The sequence below is a fragment of the Aphelocoma coerulescens genome, chromosome 1A, assembly GCF_041296385.1.
Source record: "Aphelocoma coerulescens isolate FSJ_1873_10779 chromosome 1A, UR_Acoe_1.0, whole genome shotgun sequence".
Lineage (NCBI taxonomy): Eukaryota > Metazoa > Chordata > Aves > Passeriformes > Corvidae > Aphelocoma > Aphelocoma coerulescens.
Genome location: NC_091014.1, coordinates 78,303,702 through 78,328,914, shown reverse-complemented (window position 1 = coordinate 78,328,914; position 25,213 = coordinate 78,303,702). Strand labels below are relative to the sequence as shown.

Genomic DNA, 25,213 nt, shown 5'->3' with positions numbered 1-25,213 from the left:
TCCACAGAGCCCTCAATCCCTGTTACACAAAACTGTCACATCCTTCTCTAGTGTCCACCATGAGCAGGGAAATGGAGACTTTATGTCTCAGAATGTGGGATATCTCATTACATCTGAGTCATGCTGATTATCCAGAGTTTATGTGGATTAGAACCTTTAAATTTCACTGTCTTATCTGTGTGTTGTATGTAACTATGTAAGGTTGGAGGAGTTTTAGAGAATTTCAAAGATAGCTAGTCAAACAGTAGAGATCTGATTTTTGTGTTTGACTTTCTAAAAGATAAGCTGAGTTACATGGTTCCTGTGATAAAAGCACTCAGTAGTGATCTGAAGTGGTTTTCATTAGGCTCCCATACCATAACTTTAGACAAGTTTCTCAAGGCATTCCAGAGTTGGACACGGTTGGAGGCACCCTCTTTCTCCCAAAGACCTAAACCCCCCAGGACACCAGGGATGCAAGAGATCCATGTTTAAACTCAGCAGAGAATCTGGTCCACTCTGAACCCGTTAAGTGCCACAAGCACTGCAGCAAGGCCCTAAATCCAGGCTATTTGACACCCCCCAGTGATGCCATAAAAGCATTTTTTATGTGACATTGGTAACCCAAGTTCTGATAAAAACTTAATCATGAGAGTCATTTGAAAAATGTTGTTTCATATTCGTGCATAATGTTTTCAGAAACATTTATTATACAATTTATTTCCAAAATTCCATTTCACTCTCTGATTCTACCTCTAAATATAAATCTAATCCTCCTTCCTTGTCCTGTTCTATATATATAGCACACCCACATGTGATAAAGCCTTCTGCCACAGCAGTAAGGCAAGGTGGAGGGAGGGGGATGAAGGCTGTAGGTAACCTGTGGGAGCACTGAATGCACTTGGCTGCTGCTCATAATGCTCCAAAGATATAATTATCACATGCATGATGAGTACTACACCTGCTGCATCTCTTTTGCTTAAATAAATAAAAGATTCCAGTGCAGCCTCACTGGGAAACCATTAACCAGAGAGGTCACCAGAGGATTTCACACTCCCTGTCCTTCCCCTTCCATCTCGCTCTTTGGCTCTCTCTCTCTCTCTCTCTCTCTCCTCTTCTGTCCCTGCCAAATTTTTCTTATCAAAATCCTCACCACCTCCTTTTCAGTGCTCAGATTTCTGCTTCCTTGTGATTTTTCCATCTTTCCACTTCCCGTCTTTGAGCCTTCTTTCCTGTTGCCTGTAAATCCGATCCATTACAGTTCGTAGGTAGTGCTTATCAAGCCAGAATTCTCAGTGAGAAGTTGGGATAGCTGTACCATGAAGGATGTGCTTTGTAGGTGCTTCACCTGGCATCCCTGTTAGAGCTTGCTTTGTCTCTGCAGCATAATTTACATTCTGCTCTGCCAGTGCATTATTTCTTCTTTCTCAAGAGTCTTGCACGTGTCTGTAACCTCACTGCTGCCCAGTGTGTGGCCTAGACAAGCTGCCTGTGACACAGCAGGAATGATGTATTTGGGTATTTGGTGCAAAGGCTTTCTTCTTTTTTTGGCTCGGCCCATCTGCTGGTAAAAAGTTCCCCTGACTAAAATCTCTTCCACACAAGGAACCTGACCTATCACTGTTTACTTGCCAGTAACTGATGTCCTCAAGCAGGGACAGGACCATTGTTAGGGCTGCTACAGTAAGTAGTATCAGATGCTTGGAGAATTACATTCTCCCATCTCTACTAACAGTGAATCCAATTCTGAGGCAGTGCAGTAAGACCTCTGCTGACTGTTGTCAACAATGACTCACTTTCCCGTCATGGAGGGAACCTTAAGGAATGCTTCAACCCAGCAGAAATACTTTGTTCGTAGTCATTCCCCAGATTCTCATTTCTGATGGTATTGCTAGATGATTTTGCAGCTTCCTAAATCCCCTCTGACTCATGCCATTGTATCCACATACGTTTATTTCCCTCTGTGCACTGTTATGGATTTAGCAAAAGACAGCCAAAGTGTTCAAAGTCCTTACAGGACGTGTGTCAAGCAGAGCAAGGTAGTGGTTAAAGAGCTGGGGCCTATTTCTAGCTTTGCCTGTGACCTCTCATAAAAGATTAATGAGATTATTTAGGTGAATAAATCCAAATGCCTGGAATTAGATATTTAAACACATATATAGTGGGAATATGGCCAAATCTTATGGGATGCTTAATTCTCAAAATTTCATTGATAGCAACAGAATCTGTTATTGTACAGACCCATTTGAGTGCAAACCAGTTTATACAGATAACCAAGACAAATAAGTGTTAGTAGCTAAGTTTGAAAATATTTGCTATGCACTGGTCTTGCTTCAGCTGCTGAAAAAAAAAAAAGCAGTATTTTCACCATTATTGTTTCATAATGTTCTTATGTATCCTGGAGTGACAGGTGACATGTGAAAGCAACAATTCTGTCTGTATAAAGTCATGCATATTTTAATATAAGGGGAAAAAAACTAACTAAATTTTTTTTAAAATAGTCATTCTTAAGAAATAAATTTGGCAGCAGTTGTAGAGTGCCCCTAGCATTAGGCCAGCCTTTCACCCAGGAGAAATTCCAGTTCACTGATATCTGTAGGTGGTAGAATCCCACCATGGCATGACTTCTGCTTCATGAGTCCCACCAAAACACAAGATTTGGGTATTGGGGAATTCTAGCCATGCCCAGTGCCTACATTGTCTTACAACAGATCCAAGGGGAAACCAGCATGGATTAAAAAAAGCATTGAGCTTAACTTTGTTTCTTTCTATTGCTATTTTCACCAAAGATGGGAGGTATGGGACAGCTTCAGAGACTCTAATGACAATTCTTGTCTTTCAGGCATCGGATCTCAAAATCAAAATTTAGGTAAGTAAAACTGACTCTTGTTTTTCTCCTTTTTACTGTTTTTGTTCTTTTCTGAAGTGGTTTACACCAGCATCTCTGGGATGCAGTGGTGATTCTAGGAGATCCTGCTAAATACGTCAGATTTTAGTCATAAATCAAGATTGTTTTTCTTAGTTCCATATTGAAATAAGGAACAGGGACTATTGACCTTTGAAGTACCTATCTATGCTACCTATGTATATCAAACCATAAAACATAAAATCAGAAATAAAAAGCCACCTCAACCCCATAATTATACTACATCCATCAACATCAACCCTGTCAGCTCAAGGCTCTCTGTTGCACTGCTCTGCTTTGCTTGATTGTAAATATTTCAACTGATGAAGTTTCCATCTAATTTGTGAAACTCTCCTGTTCACCCTGGAACGTGGGGAGCTTCTCTGGTGGCGTTTGGTTCTCTGTTGACTTAGAGGTTTTGGAAAAGTGAAGCAGTCCCAAGGTGGCCATTTGTGGGATTTCACTGGGGAGGCTGACTGAACTCATGGATCTTGGTTGTTAAGGTTCACTTCTACCCCTTTGGTAGGAGCTCAGCTGCCTCCACAATCCTGAATCCCAAGTCAGTTTTATAAAAAAACTAAATGAATTTTCAGAAAAACTGGAGCAAGTAAGTGTGTGCTTCCAGTTACCTAAGGAGCAATGTCAATTTAGGGATGCACATATGTGACATCCTCATGTAAAGGTTGTAGATACAAGCACAGTCTTTACATGCACTGTCATGTGCGAGCACATTTGTGCACAAGTACACGCAAAAGCGTGTGAGATTGCAAATAATTTAATGACAACATCAATGTCTAAGTGTGGTGCCCACTTTGGAAGTCGAAGATTATTTCTTGTCCCAAATGCACTGCAAAACACAAAATGTATCTGTTTGTGGTGGAGTGGGTGCCTTTATAAATTGCACAGGTAAAACACTGTAAATTTGACCACCCGTTGAAATGCTGTTGCCAAATTCTCGTCCCCGTTGTGTTTACATCATCTGGCTTTAGTTCCTACAGATGTGAACCCTGATCCTCAAGCATGGCTGTGGTTTGCCACTGGAAATTATACACAAGAGTAGCCAAGAAAAGTTCTTTCTCCTGAAACATTGTGCATGTGTGTGGCCCTTCAGACACACACACATATGTATGTAGTACCTATATAAAACTATTAGATTTATTATACAGTGGCAAGTGTTGCCTGGAAACGGGTTGCTATGCAAGTTAAATTCTGAAGAGTAGGAGGTGTGTAATTAGCTTTAAATATCTTCTGTAGTTAGTAATTATCCTGAGAAATCAGTGACACAAGGGGATGTGTTCATGGAAGGCAAACTTTAAAAAGTCTCTTGATTAGCAAATGGTACCCTTAGTTCCAGGCATGAAGGTGAGATGCTGAAGCCCCCAGGCCTCAGGAATTCTTTCAGAACTAGCCCTTGTATTGGGCTTACTCCTGAATGTTGCTGAAAATGTTGCTGGAAATATTCTTTGGATTTTATTTGACCTCACCTGTCCAAAGACTTAATCCTTCAGCTCCACGTGACAGAGTATCTTTCTATTGACTATCCTGAGGCTGGGCAAGGTCCCATTGCAGGCCACAAGCATCAAATACAAGGAGAATATTTATTTTTGTGGCAACTGAGCTAAAAAACCTCTCAGGGTATCTGCAGAGGATGTCTTAATCAGACTAAGATAGTGCTTGAAGACCTTGCAAATTGGTTTAGGACTAACTTTATTCCTATAGCTAAAACGAGGGATGTTCACAACTGTTGACACTGATGAGACAGTATTTCTCAGGGTGAACTTGAGTTACTCTCTACCATTCTTGAGCAATAAATCAAGACTAGAGTCTCCCTTGACAGAGAGCTGCAATCGCCTAAGATCCCTATCTGAAAAGAACTTTTCCTTCTTCAATTTTTCAAGTCGCTACTGGCGCCGATGGAATCGATTCTGCAGAAGGAAGTGCCGTGCTGCTGTCAAGTCCAATGTTTTCTATTGGCTGGTCATCTTCCTTGTGTTCCTCAACACCCTCACCATTGCCTCTGAGCACTACAACCAGCCAGACTGGCTCACGGAGGTCCAAGGTGAGCAGAAGCTGCTGGTTCTGTTTATTACGGTCGGTGTCAAAAAAGGGAGCTGAGAGAAGAGCTGATGCGTTAAACCACACAATGTGAAAGGAGTGTGCACAGCTCCAAACAGTCCTGTGTCTGTGGAGGATCTTAAATAATACAATAAACTTATCTGCCTGCTGTGGGAGAAGTTACAGGAAAAATGTAAATACCTCGTTTCTAGTCAAAGCAGTATTCCATTGGGTGGAAGTGAAATCAGGTGTTTATGCTTAATTTATATTTGCAGCAACTGGATTCCCAATTTATGGATAGCTACTGGGAGCCCCACATTGTCCAAGGTTTCCCCTGAAATGGCATTTATTATAAATTCTGATTATTAGGGAGGTGATGAAGAGTGATTTGTGAAGTTCTTCTGTCTGCAGAACAGAATTCTGAATTCTCTCTGGAGGTGAGAGCAGCTGAAAAGGCTTAATTAAGCAACAGTAGGTAGCACAGCAGCTCCTCTATTCCCACCCTCCTCTGCAGATGATGGGTGTGAAGGCAGGTTGTGCACAGGAAGGCGTGTCCCTGCCACTGGAGGTTGTGTAATACATGGCAGCTGTATGTGCAGTACGCAGGAACTGCTGTAACCATCTTGCTAAAACATTTCTGTGAATGAGATGCCCACGCTTTCCAAGTTCATTCTTTGACCCAAGCTTATATGAAGTTCACTTTTAAGACTGATCCTTAAAGTGCTTTCTTAGAAGCAAGGGCCAAGGATTAGTTGTGATGATCTTTTGACTAAGTTTCCTTAATCTGTTTCTTTTTGTTTTTCATGAGACACTGCCAATAAGGTGCTGCTAGCTCTTTTCACGGCAGAGATGCTGCTGAAGATGTACAGCCTTGGTCTCCAGGCCTATTTTGTGTCCCTCTTCAACCGCTTTGACTGTTTCATTGTGTGCGGAGGCATCCTGGAAACGATCCTGGTGGAGACAAAGATCATGTCACCGCTGGGCATTTCGGTTTTGAGATGTGTCAGACTCCTGAGAATATTTAAAATCACAAGGTACTTTATTGCTTCTTTGGGACTGGAGGAGGGCTACTGCTCAATGCACAACATGTATAGGTACAGGTCACTCACGGGCCTGTTTATTTTCACTTTTTCTGCCACTAATTAGGCAGTGAGAGCGCTAGATTAGCAGTCCTCATCTTCTGAAGTCTGTAGCAGGGTGGGGAGGGCTGGATATCTAACCCTGATGTGAGTGCTGAGGAGTCTGGCATAGGCAGCTGGAGACACCTGATACTGTGTAAAGTGCTAAATTGAAATCTGGAACAGTGTGAACTGAGCTCAGGCTCTTACAGTCCCCTGCAAAAGACAGAGAAAACCAAAACAGCAGATAGCCTTGTGACCTTCTCTGATGCTTTTTGGTGACAGAGAGGAGCCTGAAAGACTGCTTTGAGCCAAAAGAACATTTGACTGAGGAGCCCATGCCAGCTCTAGTAGACTCAACAGTGACCCGAGTGGGAGATTGTGCCAACACCAGCAGCTATAGGCAAAGGATATTGCCAGCTATTCCCCTTCCAGGGAGTCCAGCATGAAGCAGCAGCTTTATGAAGAAACCAGACTTTTTCCAGCTTCCAGTATCTCCTCTTCTTCCTTTTTGTTCTTTTCCCTCTCCCTCTGCATAAAGGCACAGTGATATCTATTAAACAGTCACTGCTTGCTGAGCCAGGCACCTCCAAAACACCAGCTTGGTGTGGCAGGGCTTTTTCAGCTCGAGGGGAGTTTGAAGGAGAGATCAGCTCCAAACTTACCCAGAGCTCTTGAAACAAGTCTATCCAAGTGCTATCCAAGCAGCACCAGGTCTGTCTTTTCCCATGTGGGCGCCAGTTCAGCGGGGTGGTGAAAGAGTGCTTCTTCTGCATGCTCAGCTTCCAAAATGTCCCTACAATCCCTGTAACACCCCCCCAGACCCCGCCAGAGGAAATTTCTGACAAATTTGAGATAGAAAACACAGCACATGAGAAAAACAAGTCCAAAACTGGAAGATAGTCAAGATGGCTGAGCTGAGAGGCAGGAAAAAACAACAGGCTTGGACATGTGCATCATACAAGATTTGCCCTTAAAGCTTCTGAGGCTCAGATCTCTGGCAGGATGGATGGATTTCAGGGTCAGATGGCAGAGGCAGGAAATCAGTTCACAGTCTCAGAGAGAGAGGCCAAAGCAAGCCTAGAACTATTTCAAAAGGAGGAAAAAAGTGGTCAGTTTAGACGTGCGACCATAGAAGAGGGGAAAACATTCCAGAGGGGAACGTTCCCTTCCAGAGAGGGGAAACGAGTTTCCAGCAAGAAAGGCATCTTTGCTCTTTCAGAAAGAGTGGGGCTCTCTGGTCTGAGGACTGTTTTTCTTGGATCTTTGGGTCTGAAATCTACCCATTAGCGACTCCCAGGCCTGGTTTCTGAGGAAACCAGTGGCTGTTTCAGGCACTGGGTAATCAGATACACCCGGGGCAACGTACCAATAGCTGTAAAAGCATGAGCTTCAACATAGCATCCTGGAGAGGTCATTCTTGTTTCAAGACGTGTCTCCACTCCTGCACAAAATATATAAGCTAGCTAAGAGAATTCTCTAACAGAAAGGCAAACACTGAGAGAATACCATTAATGCTTTGGAAAGCGTGAGCTGGTGGAGTACTCAAATATTGCTAAAGCTTCTGGCAGAGATGTGAGGATGGAACCAGTCAGCAGTAGGACTTGTTATACTTGCCTTCTTTCTGCAGCACAATTAAAGTACAATATTTCGTGGAAAAAAGTGTTACCTGGAATATATCTCCTGCAATTTGTGCAGGGGTCTGTGTGTAAAGCACAGAGCTAAGGAAGAACTCATGATGCATAATGTATTAATCAGATTTTTCTTTCTTTCCTGTTCCTAAAATATTGACAAGTAGGCTGCAGTAGTTTTGAATTTATATGTTTTGTAATTATTCATAATTTTCTTCATAATTCTTCCCTCTGTTGGTGAAGTTCACCCTCATGTGGAAGGCCCTAACAAGAGCCTCCAAAGCAGTATTTTAGGCCCACTCATACCTTACTGCAGGACAGAATATTTTGGCATTAAAGCAAAACTTTTACCTTCTCTAGTAAATTACAATTTTTTTCTATTATTCACTAAATACAATGAGGATTTATTAATGACATGATCAGCACTGGTGGAATATCCCACCTGAGTGCAATGATAGTACAGAAAGATACAACACTGGAACACTGGGAGGGGTAGGAGGAATGACAGTGTCGTGTTTTATATCAAACATACATTCATGGGCATCATATACATCATGGGCATGGGGACATACAGTGGAGGTGAGAATTATGATAATCTAGAACATTAAAAAGGCACAAAGCTGGAAAATTACTCTGGTGAGAATATATCAGTGGGTAGACTATTCTTTATATATTTGTATGGGTTTTCCATGGTAGACACCATGCACAAGCAAATTCTGGGTCATCAAGATGATACAATTCTACAAGAAGCACAAATATAGCTCCACAGTAGAATAGAAACAAATAAAGACACCATCAGATGAACAATGCATCATTTTAGAAACACTGTTTAGAATGTCAAGAGCAAACATTTCTTCCAAGATTATAAATACATTAGACAAGCAGACAATATAATCTGTTTGTTTTATTCTCCCTAATTTTTAAAATGCTGTGCAGAACATCTCACTTTGCTATGAGAAGACAAATTATTTTCTCATTATAAAGAATCCTTTCCTGCTTTATAGGTACTATAGTCCTTTATATGCAAAAAATAAATCATTTCATTTGCAACAGCATACAGAAATTTGATGTTTTATACCTAATCCTGCCACTAGGTAAGTTGCTGTTAACTGTAGGGGTGCCCTAGTTTTTGTACCTTCAGTCAAAAATCACTGTTAAAGTGGTTTTATATTGGATAAACAGGGTGGGAAGCTCTCCAATAGTGAGTCTGCCAGCTGTTGCTGCTGTTTTAAGCCCTGCATCTATGATTGCCAGATCATAAAGATATGGTGGAAGGCACTGGAGAGAGAGGAGAGGGAAGAGAGTAGAACACATTAAGTTCTAGTCCAGTTCTGCAACTGATTATTGTGTGAGATGTTGAGCAAATCATTTGGCTTCTCTGTATCACTCCTCCACTTTGAAGCAAGGATCACAACCACGTCCTGCTCACCTGGGGTTTTGCAGTGCCTCGTTCACTGGCACCCTCAAGGGCCTGGAATCTGCAGTGGGAGCTGTTAAGAGGCACATTCATTTCCCCAAAAGTCTGAGGCAGCAGCACTGCTTTCTCTCATACTTCCCATTAAAAGCTGCCTGGTCCAAAACCTCCTATTCCATCCAGCATCCAGTGCTGTTTTTTCCTTTGTAGTAAGGGGCTAACCAGCGAGGGTGAAGTAGTGAGACCCTTCTTCTTTGGGCTTCAACCATTGCTGAGTTAAAAACCTCGTGTTTCACTGAGTAATCCCAGATCTCCCTTTGGGGGAGTTCCTGTTAGTTCTGCAACCACCGAATGTGACAGATGGTAACCTCAGGTCAGGCTTCTAGAACCCTGAGATAACACTGTTGTTATTTTCACATCCTAATCAGTCAAGCATTTCTTATACTCTCCTTTTTCCTTTTTCTCTTTTTTTTTTTTCTCTTGATAGGTTTGTTTACTTTTCTAATGGTGCTGTCTTTCTAGCTAGCACCAGTACACAGATAAAACAGCACTAATCTTATCACCAGGCCATCTCAGTTAATTGCTTGAAGCTTGATACTTATATAGGAATCTGAATCCCAGGTATTGAGCTATTGGTAAGGAACTCAGAGCTGATAGAAGTCTGCAGAGTTGTGAGCTGAGATAGTAAGGCATTTAAACTTAAATTGAGTCACTGGGACTGTTCAGACTGCTCAACTTTACTGCTTCTTAAGGGTACTGCAAGAAAGACCAAGAAAATGTGTGTCCTGGCTGACATTGGAGGACTTGGAGATATTCTGGAGCCCATCAACAACTGCTTTAAGGATGCTGAATTCATTTGACTTTCATCAGAATGAATTTTTCCCTTCTCCTGTGTCACTTTCCCTTCTTTCCAAAGTGTGAAAGTATGTGAGCTGTAAGCATAAACGCAAACACAGGGAGCTGTTACATTGCACATTCCGTGTGGATATTCGGTGGCACTGAGCCCACAGCTTCCATGCCCTTACCTTTGCTCTGTAGTTTTTCATTGCTCATCTCTTTAATTGCAGTGAAACTTTAAAGCATTCTAGTTTTCTCTGAAGTGCTGAAGCTGGGCTGGAGGGAAAACATCACAGCTCTCTTTGAAGCTCCGTCCTTGGAGATGAACCCGCTGCTGACCTTGAGAGGACATGGCCATGTCCCTCTGCAGATCAGATTGCTAACCTTCCTGCAGTGATTGGGCTGCTCAGGCAGTCCTGCCTTCCACGGGACAAGAAAAGTATTCTTTTTGGATTGATACTTGAAAAATATTAATTTAACTGTGATTTTAAGAACCTTTGTCTCTAATGAGTATACTACCTTCAGAAAAAAATTATGAGTTGAAGGATCAGGCTTCCACAAAAGAGCCAGAGCACCAGTCTGCCATCCTTTTTACATGGAACTTCTGTCTTCAAGGACAACATGGTTAGAAATGCAGAATCCTCTGAGTAAAGAAAGTTCAAAGTTATGGGCTTTAGGAGAAGGGACTGGAGGACATTGTCCTGGGTGGATTCTCAAAGCATGGTGGCAGGCCAGGTAGAAGGAAGAACACAGGCAAACACTGCTGGCTTGCTGAAAGCTGTTGAGGCTTGCTAATAATGTGCATCAAAATGAGACAATTGGAAGATGTCAGCTAATCCTCAGCCCAATCTGAAAGCTGTGGCAGCCTCAAAGCACAAAAGAGAAGAGCTTGTGACCAGCTAACCAGTAGATAGGAGTGATTGAGCAGATGCAAGACCAAAGCAGAAGCTGCTTCATGGGTGATGTGGCGAATTCTTTAGCAATTTTTTCTAAAGCCTCTTTCCAGCTCATGACTACTCTGCAGGCTGGCAAAGAGTGCAAACTTATGTGCTGCAGCAAACATGCTGCAGCAACTCTTTGAACCCTAAAGTGGAAGCACAAGGGCAAGAAGATCCTTTCTCTGCATCATACATGAGTCAGAACTGGGCACAAGCCTGACTGCACTGGGAGAACAGGTCTTAACCAGCCTCTCTCTTGAATGAGGACATTTGAAAATGTTCTGCAGCCTGTATGAGGAAGTATAGAAGGTTTGATAACCAAAAAACCCAGTGATGTTGAGCTCTTCCAAATGAATGTAGATCTGGAGCTTGTTTTAGGGTCCTTGCAAAAGAAGCATTGGTATCTTTCTCTTTCCTCTCAATCCCAGAGAGCTCAGCAACCTCTCTGTGAGTGAGCCCAAGCACATACACGCACACACACACCAAATTTTGGGCAAGTTTGTATTTGCATCCAAACAGTTTCCCCATCTGTTCCTGTTAGCTATTACAGGCCATTCTCTGGAGTGAGGTATTCTGGCTGCCATAACATCTGTGAGTGTTGTAATGAGGTTGGTTAGAATGTAACTCACTGAAGCAGCAAGAACTAATCACGGTATATTGATATAAGATGAGCAGAGCCTTAGATGGAGAGGGCTGTAATAATCTTCTGGGTGTGTGTGTGGAGTGGGGGGTGGAGGGAATTGTGCATGTACACGTGTGCTAGTAAAATTACTCATTAGCTGCAGTAGGTCTCGTTATCTTAGGGAAGCACATCAATGATTCACGGCTTAACAGGGTGTTTGGAAATGCCTGCTTTACACAGAAGGCAGCCTGAACCAATATCCTATGCAGTCCATGAGCACCTGTCTCAAACTGAAGGAATTTTAACTGCTTCTATTTTCTCTCCCAGATATTGGAACTCCCTGAGTAATCTTGTGGCTTCACTCCTGAATTCAGTCCGCTCCATTGCCTCCCTGTTGCTGCTTCTCTTCCTCTTCATCATCATCTTCTCCCTCCTGGGGATGCAGCTCTTTGGGGGCAAGTTTAACTTTGATGAGATGCAGACCAGGAGGAGTACATTTGACAACTTCCCTCAGTCCCTCCTGACTGTGTTTCAGGTAAGGGCACGAGTGGTCCCCATGGGGCCAGCACGTTGTGTTTCCATGGGTCAAGATAGGTCCTGCAGCCTGAGAGTCCCCAGGACAGCACATGACCCTAACAGCTCCAGGAGCAGGGTGCCTGCTTGTGCTGCCAGCACACGGCATTCCCTCTCCAAGTGGGAAACGAGGATAAAACCCCTCTGTGCTGCAAGGCCACTGGGTCTTTGCAGGGCAGGGCAAGAGAACAGCCACTGCCATGTCCCAGGGCAGCACTTGCATGCCCAAGGCCAGCCCCGCGCTGGGGAACAAATATCTGCTCACAGCCCCGCAGAAGTAATCCCGTGGCCTTTAAGCCCTCTGCAGTTTTGGGAGTGATCCACCAAGAGCATCAGGATCAGGATTTCACTGATGTGTGAGGAGAAGGGAAATGGCCTGGAGGGCTGTGCTGAGGGCAGTGCTAGAGGCTGTGCAGCCTGTCTGAAACCACAGGCTCGTGGGAGGGAAATGCTTGCAGCAAGTGGGGAGACTCGAACAGAGTGTCTGGGAGAGCCATTTGCCTTCAGCCATCATCTTCAAGGAGACACTCTTTGGGGCTTTTCACACTTTGAGCACAGACCTTCTTTGCCTTTTCTTTGTTCTGTGGTTTGTTGTTTGGGTTTGGTGTTTTTTTAATGTTCTAGATGGACGCAGCCAGAGTCTCCATCAGCTCCATCCTGGGGGAGGGGGTGTTCTCTAGGACAGTGGATATCTTTGTGTTAATGGGGTTTTCAAATTGTCTTTGTGGTCTAACACTGTATCCCTTATTGGTGGGAATGTGTCATTTAGATCCTGACTGGGGAGGACTGGAATTCGGTGATGTATGATGGGATCATGGCTTATGGCGGCCCCTCTTTTCCAGGAATGTTGGTCTGTATTTACTTCATCATCCTCTTCATCTGTGGAAACTGTATCCTTTGATGCTACTCTTTTCTGCAAGAGGGGATGAATTAAAACCACTATTTACTTTGTTGTGTCAGAAAATAGTGAATTTCTTACCTCATGTGTTTGCCTTTTCCCTAGGTCTGAATTTTGGCTTTGCACTGCCAAAAGTTAAATAATTTGTTTAATTTTAGCTGGTTCTAAGGCATATAAACAGTCGTAAGAGCCAGCTACGTGCCACTTCCACATACTAGCTTTTATTTAGTATCTTTATGTGTTTAATGTCTTTATTCTTCATTCCCCTTAATTCTCTCATAGGTTTTTCTTTCCTGCCTTCTCCACAAACTAATCTCTGTGTGTTCCTACAGTACTTACTGCATATTTTTTACTTTAATTGCTTTTTTAGTAGTATATTCCATGTGCTTCCATCCAAGCCTTATGTGGAATGAAAATAATGTATAATCTGCAATATGCTATATACAAATGCTGTAATAGGAGTAACATATGTTTGACATAATTGATTCATGTGAGATCATATATTAATTCATGTATAAACCAACAGGACCCCTGTTCCATTTCAGTCCCTGCAATCTGTGTGCTCTTCAGACAGAAAATTGTCTGCTCTGTTATCTTCCAGCCTGTGCTGGTCTTGAGTAACTTCAGTTCTCTCTGGCTTCAAGGTGAAGTGAGGGCACTGTACATACCCCAGGAGGCACAAAGCACATTGCATGATGAGGCTGTGAGTGTCTCTTCACAGGAATTTGCATATCACATAGAGCTGCCATTCTGTTCCCCATCTCAGTTTGCTGCAAATTTGTCCATGTTTAGTGTCTGCTTCCCTAATAAATGGCCCTCCTGTGTCAGAGGTGACATTTCCTTTTATATTGATGCTTCTAAAAAGCCACCTTGTAGACTCAGCCCAGCTCCTCTGGCCTTTGCCCATAATTCACATCTCTCAAACCCTGTCATTTGACGTTTCAGTTGACCTGCATGCCCTCACTTCAAAGTGAGGTGGTGCAATTCCACTTATCTGAAGGTCAAGGTAGGCAATCTGGCTGACAGCTTAAAAAAAAACTCTACAATTTGGATCTCCTTGTGAAAACGTGAGACAAATCTACATGCTGGCTGACTTTGGAGCCTTTAGACCTTGGAGCCCCAGGAGGGGGGGATCTCTGTGTGTCCAGAATAAGCCTTGAACAGGGTTTGCTTTAAAGTTATCACAGTATAATAAGACCTACACTCAAGAAATTTGTAAAATGACCTTATGGACAGATTTGTAACATGAGATCTGAACACTGACTGGTAAGACAAGAAAACAGTTGTGATTCCATGCCCTTCAGCTACATGGGCATGACTGGCCATGCATGGATTCTGCTGGGAGGTGGCAGAGTTGTCAGCTCAACCCTTCACTGTCCAGACTAAATGAACCTTGGAAATGCTCATCAGAGTACTGTGCTTGCTGTCCATAAAATCCACTCGTGTAACCTAAACTGTCAGAAGATGCAAAGCATTCAGGGCTCCTCTTACGTTCAGTGGGATTCTCTGCACAAAGGGAGACACTCTTGGGAAACTGGAAACTAAAATGTAAATCTGGGCTTAGATGTTTTATATGAGCCACTCTGTTGTGAAATTTTGAAAACCCACAAAGTGTGTTATCTGTGTGGAAGGAAGGTGTAGGTTTGTGCATGATGGAAATGCAGTTGTGTGAAATGGAAGTTTGGAAAATCCAAGAGATCTGATGACAGGTTGCTAAAACTTTTCAATTAAGAAACCTTTGGTATAATCTTTTTCTGCAGTTTTCAAAGCCCATTTTCTTTAAGTAGCACACAAACAGATATCCTGCTGAATGTATTTTTGGCCATTGCTGTGGACAACCTTGCTGATGCTGAGAGTTTAACATCTGCACAGAAAGAGGAGGAAGAGGAAAAAGAAAGGAAAAAGCTAGCTAGGTAAATCCATTTGCATACACCTATCTGCACACATTCCTGTGAGTGTAATTACACACAGCATATATATATATATATATATGTATGTATATGATGTCTATACACACACGTGTGTATATGCAATATATATAACTTGTATGTGTCTAGATTATACATGTGATTAACGTGATTATAGATGGAATTATGTATATATAAATTTTTATTCGAAGGAATTCTAACTGTAAGAAAAGAAAGTGTTGTCAGCTGGGAGTCCCCCCAGCTGCAGTGATGTGAGCAGAGGAAAGGAAGTCTGGGTTACTGATGAGCTTTCAGAGCACCAGCAGAGACTGAGTGTGAAATGGTGTCAATCCCATTTGAATCTCCCTACTATGTTCCGATTGTTTTGGGCCACGAGGCATATTTTCTGTCATTCCCATGATGAGATTTAGCAGCTTCTTTTTCTTTTGATGCCACATGCTGTTCTTCTCTTGCCAGTTCTTTTAGTGTTTCTGCAGACACTTAGGGGCACAAGCTGGATGAGACGAAGCTTCTCTGTCATTCCCAGCTGCCAGCAGCAGGGAAGCCTCTCCTCACTGGTTATTTCTATTCACTGTCTTCCAGGCTGCTTGGAGGGGATCTCTTGTGCACATCTTTCTGCTTCATGCTGCATGCAACTCAGCAGATTTCCCTCCCTCTAGGGGTGCAGTGAGGGGCAAAACTTTTGTAGGCAATGTAGTTGGAAGTTCGCAAGATATGGGTTGAAAATGGTCCTTTGTCATTGGGTGAACAAAGAGATCTCTGCTGACAGACCTAAAATATGCATTTGCACAAACACACACACAAACATTGAGAAAGCTGCAAAATAAAGGACACTAAATAAAAATAGATCAGAGCCTCTGCCTTTGCCTGCAGATGAGGACAAGGTGGAGCCACTGGTATGGAAGCTGAACTCAGAATGGAGATTCCAGCCAGCTGATTGTTCTCATGGTGTGTGCTGTACTACATGAAGTTCCTGAAAGGGAAGCAGCTTTCCACCTTTGTAACTCTTTGGTTTTTATCTTGTAAAATTGCTAGGACTGCTAGTCCTGAAAAGAAACAGGAGATGGAAAAAACAGCTGTGGAGGAAGAGACAAAGGAGGAGAAAATTGAGCTGAAATCAATCACTGCTGATGGAGAATCCCCACCTGCTACCAAGGTAAGGTCTGCTGGCAGCCAGCACTCTCTGTGCCGTGATGGCAGGAACAGCTTGGGTTTCTAAGGGAATGAAAACTCTCTGCTTTATCAGACAAAGGCTTTGATGCTTCTCCTTCCATTTCTGTCAGATCAATGTGGATGATTATCAGCCCAACGAAAACGAAGAAAAGAGTCCTTATCCTACAACAGAAGCACCAGGTATACATCTCCTTCCTTCTAGCCCTCACTCAACAGAAGCTCCAGTTGCTAATGCACACAAAGACAAATTGTGGTAGCAGGTATGCTGGAAAGGCCTTCATGATGGGGCAGCATGATATGCTTGCCTGTGTTTGCACAGGTGTGGCCGTGGTCCTTTGCAGCTCCTACACTGATCAGTCACGTTTGACTGGGCTCTCTGTGAAGCTCTTTAATGGAAAACAGAGCTTTACGGAGAATCAAGTCATATAAAAATCTCCCTATTTGAAAACATACGTAGGACACTGTTTTCAGTGTGCTTTTTCAGTCCTCAGCAGTCAGGGGAGTCTCACAACAGATAGTCATGAAAGGGAAAGTGCTGAACGCCTTTTTGCACTGTTTTCTAATCAAAAAGGACAGTGTGACCTTAACATAACTCTAATGGCATAAGAACTCAGCCTAGGATTATGAGAAACAAGCTGTAGCATTAGGCTGGTTTTCAAGTCAGGTGTGCCTAATTAACTTCATTCTCAGATACTTGAAAGATTGGTTGAAGAAATCTTAGAACTTTTGACAGTGCTCAAGAGATCCTGAAGGGGGGTGTGGGATTGGAGCTAGTCAGTTCAGCTTCTATTCTTGGAAAAGTGCTGGAACAGAGGATTAAACAAACTATATGGCCACAAGATAAGGAGATGACTAGCAGCCAACATAGTTTTACCAAGAGCTAATCACATCAAACCACCCTCATTTTCTTCTAAAAGGAGCTGAAAACACTTGTAGACAGGAGAAAAGAAGTAGATATCATATTCTTTTATTTTTGTAAGGCTTCTGACTGTCTCTTACAGTGCTCTCATAAGCTGACTAGAAAAATATGGTCAAGAGGATTGGGAGAGAAATGATCAGACCCTTTATGGGGAAAGCAGTGATAGCCCAAGTGAGTTTGTGCAACCCAAAAGCCTGTCTAGAGTTCAGTCCAGTTCATTGTTAATGACCTGGAGTGATGGAAGAGGCAATATGCTTATTACATTTGTAGATGACAGGAGCTAGGAAGGACAAGAAGCATGCTGGAGGGCAGCATTAGAATTCAAAGAGCTCCTGAGGTCCTGGATAAATGGTCTAAATGAAATTGAAAGTGCCAGGCTCTACACACAGACAGGAATAAACAATTGACAAATAAAGGATCTTAGGTGACAGCTAGTTAGGTAACAGTCCTTGAGAAAAGGCTCTGCATCTTATGATCACAAGTTCAACAGATGCCAGCAACAGTTTGCTGTCTTTGAAAAGGCAAGCAAGCAGTGAGATTTATAAACAGAGAAAGAATGACCCTTTTGTCCAGTTATGGGTTTGTTTTCACTGGTCAGTGAAAGTGAATCAGAGCAAAGCTGTTGTTTTACTGTGTTCACCATTGATAAGATCTCCACTGGAATATCATATCCCATTCTGGGTGCTCTGGTTAAGAGAAGTAGGGCTGGATTTGAAGGAGTATAGAAGAGAATGGGGAAAACAATGCTAGTAGGTAGCAAGAACTAAGATTGCATGAACCTTGGTCATTTGACTTAGGAAAGGCAGGAGAAACATCTTCAAATGCAAAGAAGACTTCTACAGGTAGGAGGACAATTATCTCCACTATGAAGTAACAGATTTAAGATTCACAGCAAAGAGAATTTTCTAATGGTGAGGCTGAAAAAGTTCACAGAGACAGCTCTGGAAGGCCAGCATTGCTGAATGTCATTAAGGACAGGTCAGAAAAATGTCTCCCAGAAAAAGCTTAGATATTATAATTAACTGAACCTGGCTTGGCAGAGGCATGAACCAGGGGGCCTTTTGTGATCCTTCCCTGCTCTGCTCTTCTGTGTTTCTGTGCTTATGGAACAGGCTATAAGAGGCCATAAAACACTTTCTCTTCTATTCCATAATTCCTGATAAATAAATGACTGATAATAGGTTGATTTGATAGGGTAAAAAAGGACACAAGAGCTCATTTTGAGGAGATGGACAAGGGTTTCAGAGAAGCAAAATGGAAAACCATTCATTGTATTTGATTGTCAGTACAAGAAGCCCTCACACATGCTACACTTGAATTCTTCCATGTTTATAGCCAGTTTATCAGAAATAGGGTGTGGTTCTAACTCTGTGCAGTCCTGCTTTTGCTCTGCCTGAGGCAGATCACTCTGGTTTTAATCTTCCCATCACCTCTGTAGGCACAGGCACTTACTGGACACACATCCCCAGTTGCTAAGGGGTTTGTGGGAGTCTTTAGTAAGAAGCACAGATTAAAACAGCTTGATACAGTTTTGTTTCTGTTTCTCAGCTGGCTTGGATTTGCAGACCATTACCTTTTTTTTCAAGTGAAGGAACAGTCACCTGAATGTCGATTTTAAGCCTACTGCTAATAGAATTGAGGTTTATTTACTTTCTGTAGATAGCTTAGAAATAATAGCTTATAAATGAACTATATAACAAAGACCTACACCCACATTTTTTTTGTCATGCAGCCACACATAGAGTTAGAGTGAGGAAAATTAAGTGAAAACATTTTTAAGGGCTGCCTAGGGGTGCCAATCCCTGTCTGAACATACTTTTGAACACAACCTAAAATTTGAATGGATTATCAGGTTTTCTCCTGTCTCCTACTAGAAATGCAAAGGGACACCATCCTGGTCACTTGCCATTGTATGGCATTGATGCCTTTTCTAAACAGGCCTGTTCCCTGAATTGTTTATCAATTCTTTGTGAAGAGTAAAGATGACCTCTAACAGCTCACAAAATCCACATTGGGACTTCATGGAAGCCAACCATAAGGCTCAGCTGCAGTAAAGTTTTGTAAACCCCTTATTAGATCAGATTTACCACAGTCATCTGTTCCACTCTGCTGGATGAAGCCCAGAAACAGCAAGGCACTCTCAGAGCTGATGTGACAGGTCACCTCTGCCTCGTGCAGTTGGCTTTGGAAAGCAAGGCCTCAAGGCTTCCCCCAGCACTGGCAAGCAAGAATTTCCCAGTCCCCACCCATACACCCACCCAGTTCCCTTGTGGACTTCTGAGCAGTCCAGAATCCTTCTGCTGGTTGCTGACCAGTCTGGCTGTGCTGCAGGAGATGCTGTGCAGCCATATCCAGCCCAGCTGGGAGCACCTTTTCCTGCAGCTTGCACACGGATCCATTTTCAGCTGGGCTCTAATTGAAACATCCTATTGCTTCCTAGATGCAGCCAGTTGGTTCTACCTATTTCCTGTTTATGATTTAAGCTGTCAGTGCCTGTGGCACTTCCCATGACTGTCCATCCTCTGAAAACATCATTCACCCTCATTCAGTGTTCAGAAACCCTTTGGATGGGTCACTTCATCTGTTTTTCCTAACAAGGCAGGGTCTTTCCTAACCTACCTTGCTCCTTCTCTGATTTGTTTCTGCTCCTTCAGCCAGTTTTCTCAATAACCCCTCCTGACTCTGTTTGCCACACAGTGTTGCTCCTTGGCCCCAGAACACTTGCAGCTCCTCAGATCACCTAGCCTCTTTTTCAGAAGGACAGACTAGTTCTCCCAGAGATTTGTGTACACTAGAAGGATTATTATGATGATATGTTTATTACAGGAAGACAGGGAGCTAGTCTTGCAGTCTAGTACAGAAATAGACAAAGAATTCAGAATGTCAAATGAAGGTAAATCTTGGGATGATTCATGGGAGCTTGAAGCAAAATAATGTCCTTATACGAGAGTTCTGGTCTTTGTACAGTAAAAAAAAACCTCCCCATCATCGAATTTCTCACTGATATTGCACTGTAGCCTGTTTGTGCTTGTCCCCACAGCCAAAGAACATTTGCTTCTACAAATGTGAGCAGCTGTGCTGCTTCTATATGGAGGCAGATAGCATGGGTGGTGACCTGGGATGAGGCTGGAATCACGTTATTCTTTGTGAATTTGGCCCTCAATGTTTCCTTTCTTCTGTGTCCTAGACTCTAAGTGAAAAGTAGAACATTACTCTTTATCTATGGCAGAGGAACTGAATGTGTTTTTCAGTCTGAAGGTGTTTGGTTCCCAGAGTCATTAATACATTTCTTGCTGTATGGCAGACACGAGAAGAAGAGAGGAACAATGTTCTTTATGGTCTTCGTGGGGCTGATCCTTCTGCTGAGGGTCGATTTTCCAGAGGCATTGTTCCATGCCCATTTAAAAGTGTATTTTAAGCATTCCTCTGAGAAATAAAAGAAGAATGATCTCACATTGAAGGCCCAGAGCAGGGACCTAGAATACTCTTCTTAAGTAAGAGTTTCAAATATCCCACGTGATCCCAGGCATTGGTTTTCTGGCCTGTTAAGAAAAAGAATTTGCTTACCTCACTCTTTGTCAGCCTACTCTGAAATCTACAGATAAAAGGTGCAAGTGCAAAATATGGTTATATTACATAAACATGAGTATTAATATTAACACCTATTTTACAAGTCCTATGCAAAAAAGTAGTTCTGAAAGATGTTTCTTCAACTAATACAGCCTGTAGAAAGAGTATTATGAAGTATATTACACATAAAATTGAGCTGTTAAAAAACAGACTGACTTAAAAAGTACAAACTCCATGTACCAGCTCAAACATTTATGCAATGATCTATCAAGTGAATTTGAGCTGAACTCTTGGTACTGGAAGTGTAAAGAAAGAATCCTATTTGCATGTAATAATGGCCTGCATTCAAAAAGGGCATTTTTCTCCTCTCTCTGATATCTAGATCAGGATCTGTGCTGATTCATCTGTTCTTTCTGATGTGTCCTGTAACCAGATCAAGTACAGTACCTCACCCCAAAGGAACACCATTCCGGGAATTTATCTCTCTTTATGGACTCAAGATGAACCTTTCAATTAGAGTTTCCTCCTTTGCAGTGCCTGGAAGATGAATCAGTTTTATCTAACTTGTCAGGCTCCTTTCGTAAAGATTTTTCCTGTCTTGTTGATTAAGTGAAAGGATTGGGATCTTTGAAATAGCAAAATCCTATCATGTCATTTACAAAACAACATCTGACTTCAGCAGGTAGAAGAAATCCTCAAAGGTGGAAGCTTCTCTTTCACGTAGCACTGAGCCTTCATCTCTCATTTTCTATCTTGGGGTTGCTCACTGATCTGCCTGGAGATGTGCTCCACAGGTGTCAGGTTCAAGAGTCTCAGCTTCCCATCTTTCTAATCTTCCCCCCGCTAAATTTCAAAAGGGGACAATTCTAAGGCTTTCTGATCAGTGTAAGTCAGTGTGCATATGCTCAGTGTTTGTTCTGAGGCATACATGTGCTCGTCCAGACACGGTTCCAGATGTGGCAGCAGCTCCATGGAGATCCTCACAAATAGAGAAAAACAATCTTGAAGAACTGGAGGACTGGTGAGAATAAAAAAAAAAATGCCCTTCAGTAAGGATGAGGTCTAAATGCCCCTTTTGGGAACAGTGAGCAGCAGAAGTGCAGAGGAGGGAGTGACAGACCAGACTGTTGCTCTGTGGTAAATAATCTGTGCTTTGTTCATATCAGACACTGATGGCAAATTAATGCCAAAGTATAATGAAACATCTCCAAGAAGGACATTTAACAGGAAGATAGTATTACAAGATATAAGAAGTAATCTAGCCCTCCTCTGCAGCAGTAAAACCTCAGATGCAGGTTAATCCTGCAGATAATCTGGAAGCAAGGAGGAAGAGTAATCCTTGAGTAAACCTGGGGAGCACAGCACCTCAGGAAAGGCTGCTGCTGTTTTGCTCTAGGAACCAGATATTGTCCCAGAGGCATAATAGTGGTCCTCAAGTGTACAAAAGCTTTCTGCTAGAGGAAGGCAATTTTAAATTTTCTGTGTCCATGGAAAATAAGAAAACAGAAAATGGATCTAGACCACAGCAAGAAAGATTCAAATGAGTCATTAGAAGTAGCCTTTTCATTTGTTTTTTGCAGAAGGGACTGTGAAGCATCTGAGGAGAGTGTTGTGGGAATATCATAGGTTTTCCAGCACTAATGGTTTTACAGAGAGACGAGATCAATGTCTGCCAGGGTGAGCTCTGGGTAAAGGGCACTGCCTCGAAGGAAGGAAGGGCAAGGAACCTCAAGCTTTCAGCATCCTGTTTTAATGGTCCTTAGCTTTTAGCTCTAATTATGACAGAGACAAATGCCCCAGCACTTCAGAATGGGTTGTATTGTGCATTAAAAGATAAAAATGCTCCTTGCAGCAGAGGAAGATGAGGAAGAACCAGAGATGCCTGTTGGCCCACGACCTCGCCCGATGTCTGAGCTCCACCTCAAGGAAAAGGCTGTGCCCATGCCTGATGCCAGTGCTTTTTTCATCTTCAGTCCTAACAACAGGTATTTAAAAGATTGGTTAGCCAGAAGAAGGAGGTGAAGAGCAGGTACCCCTTTCACGTTGGGCCCCAATAGTTACGAGGTGCAGAGCTCCCTTTCAGCAGTTCATACCAGAAGGCTCCTTTGACCCCATCTCCTTTAAGGCATGAAGTCCTCATGAAACCACAACTGTAGGGAGTGCCATGAAAATATTCAATGGGAGCCCATGGCACGTGCAAGGCTGGTTGAAGAGACAAGTCATGAAAACTTCAGAAGTAAGGGAGGCAGAGGCGAGTCAGTAGCTGGAACTCCCCATCATATTCAGGTCCAAATTGCAGGAGAGCCACCATGCAATCAATCAAGCGGGAGGTAGCAGCTTCCTGTCCTAAGGGCTGCTCAAAATCCACTCCCAGCAGGGAGTTCATGTGTCTCTGCTCACTGCTGCACATCAAGAATGAGCATAAAAGAAGAAATGAGAGGAGGAGGAGGAGGAGAGTCCATAGCTCTGAGGGGAGTCTGGGGAGAGCAATTCTTCCCTCACTCTTTTCCCACGGGCTCCTGCAATGCAGCTTCACATTGTCACACCTGCCTGTCCAAAACAGACGTGCAGGACCTGTGGGTGGGTGCAGGGCTGGTAGGACACAGGTGAGTTTGTTGAGGGTGCAGCAATGAGCTCACTGCCCAATGGTGTGTGCAGCACCATGCATGCCAGTATCTCTCCTAAGGACTCGGCCTCCAAACACAGCCCCAGAGGAAGGCAGGGCTGGACCTGCAGTGCTGCTAATTCAGAGCCAGTTTTCTCCCAGCAGAGCTTGTGCCACTCCTCCTTGGGTATGTGTAACAGGGAGGGACTGAGGATGGCTGGGGCTCATGGGCTGTAATGCTAGCTGTGCCGCCCACCCCCTGTCATTTGGAGAACTAAATTAACCTCTGCAGTCATCTGTAAAATTGCTATAATAGGGACTTGGAGCCCTAACAGCCAAGAGTAGAGCTAAATAGATTAATGAAGTGCCTGTAGAATTGTGCACAGAGCTATTATGGGGTTTAACCCCTCACAGTCTGCTACCAGCATATGGAAGGTGGTCTAATGGTCTCCAGTAAGCAAGTTTGATGGGACACTGCTCCTTCTTTACCGGCTTGTTTGCCACGGAGAGCAGCAAGTGGGCTTATGTTCAGCACGCAACCTGCCTGGCACGATGTCTCTCAGAAGTCATTTGCTGATGCCAGCCTGCCCTATATCCATTTGGCCAGGCCTGTACCCTGCTAGCAAGGTAGATCCCCCATAGCTCCTGTTAAGTGACACTCCAGTCCCAGCTCGGGACACTGGCACCCTAAAGCCTGTTTCTGCTGCTTTGCTCCTAAATGAATCAGGAATGGTTCCATAAATGAAAGCAAGGGCTGTAGTTCTGGGCTGGCAGGTTTCAGACCACATGGAAATCACAAAAAGCTCTGTCAGGAGGGAGTGACTGTTCTCCATCCAAACAGACCGAGTGTGAGTCCTGCGTGATGTGGAGAGCCAGCATTGCCCTGCACAGGTTGTCCCTGTGCTGGGGCAGAGGGAAGGTGCTCTGCAGGGCAGTCCTCTGGTCCTGCTGGCAGAAGAGGAGGGGGGAAATATTTCCCAGGTCTTGGTGTTCTTTGAGAGATAAAATCGTGCCTCTCCTCTCTCTTGCAGGTTTCGTGTCCACTGCCATCGAATCGTTAACGATAACATTTTCACCAACCTGATCCTATTTTTCATCTTGCTCAGCAGCATCTCCCTGGCAGCTGAGGACCCCGTGCGACACCTCTCCTTTAGGAACCAAGTATGCTTCACATCCTCCTTCCCTCGCTGGGTATTGCAAGTGTGGTATAAGCAGATCATGAGCTGAAGCCAGGAAAGGCAGAAGAGGCTGCATCAGAGGCTTTGGGAGTGCCTGTCTTCCATGATTTCTGCCTTTTGTAGGCTGTGTGTGAAATCATTAGGTTTTGCAGGAAACATGAGTCAGTGCAGGATTTGGCCTCTAGTTCACTTCAGAAGTATGTGCAGGGAAAGGAGGAACAGGAGGCTGAAGCAAAATTGTTCTTCCCTGGGATTAAAGCATTAGAAATGAGCTGTAAAAACATTGATTGGGATACAGATAATTCAATTTTGAGGAATTTTCGGGTTCCCGTGGGACCATTTGTTCTGCTGCCACATGCTGCCTTTTGAACTAAAAAGCCCAGGGCCTGATTTCCATTTTATTCTCACTGGTGTAAATTTGGAGTAACATCCTTGAGTTTGATGCAGTCACTCTGGGGGAAATTGATGGCATCAAGGTTAGAATCAGACTATTTGAACACAGGGTGCAAAGCTATCATCAAATTTGAGATAACCCTCAAAAAATATGCTGTGCTCATCTCCTTACCTGCCTGAGGGGAGAAGAGGAATGCATTCAGCACAGAGATACATTCTCACCCTCTTTCCTGACTGTTTCTATTTGCCTTTTGAAATGTTCAGTGCTCCCTTAACTTTGCCAGTGGTTGTGTCCATTAGTCAGGGGTCATGGCAGAAAAATGAAGGGTCAGCAGACATATGCAAGACCTCTGATTTCTGGTGTCTGCAGTGGCATTTTGGTGCCTTAATGCCTGAAGAGTTTGCTAGGATTGAAGAGTGGGATGGTTTTTTCTTGTTTAATAATAAAACCTTAATTTAATGCTCCCTGACATATCC

General features: G+C 43.3%; 1 protein-coding gene across 1 annotated transcript in view; it reads left to right on the top strand.

Moving 5' to 3' along the window:
• The window catches only part of CACNA1C (calcium voltage-gated channel subunit alpha1 C), a 467,253-nt gene that overhangs the window by 353,320 nt on the left and 88,720 nt on the right, over positions 1-25,213 (top strand). Inside the window, exons 11-20 of the mRNA XM_069003652.1 lie at positions 2,822-2,848; positions 4,783-4,943; positions 5,748-5,973; positions 11,827-12,034; positions 12,842-12,962; positions 14,769-14,883; positions 15,934-16,054; positions 16,182-16,251; positions 22,413-22,545; positions 24,197-24,326. Of these exons, the coding sequence (XP_068859753.1) occupies positions 2,822-2,848; positions 4,783-4,943; positions 5,748-5,973; positions 11,827-12,034; positions 12,842-12,962; positions 14,769-14,883; positions 15,934-16,054; positions 16,182-16,251; positions 22,413-22,545; positions 24,197-24,326 (1,312 nt within the window). The remainder of the gene's footprint in view (positions 1-2,821; positions 2,849-4,782; positions 4,944-5,747; positions 5,974-11,826; positions 12,035-12,841; positions 12,963-14,768; positions 14,884-15,933; positions 16,055-16,181; positions 16,252-22,412; positions 22,546-24,196; positions 24,327-25,213) is intronic.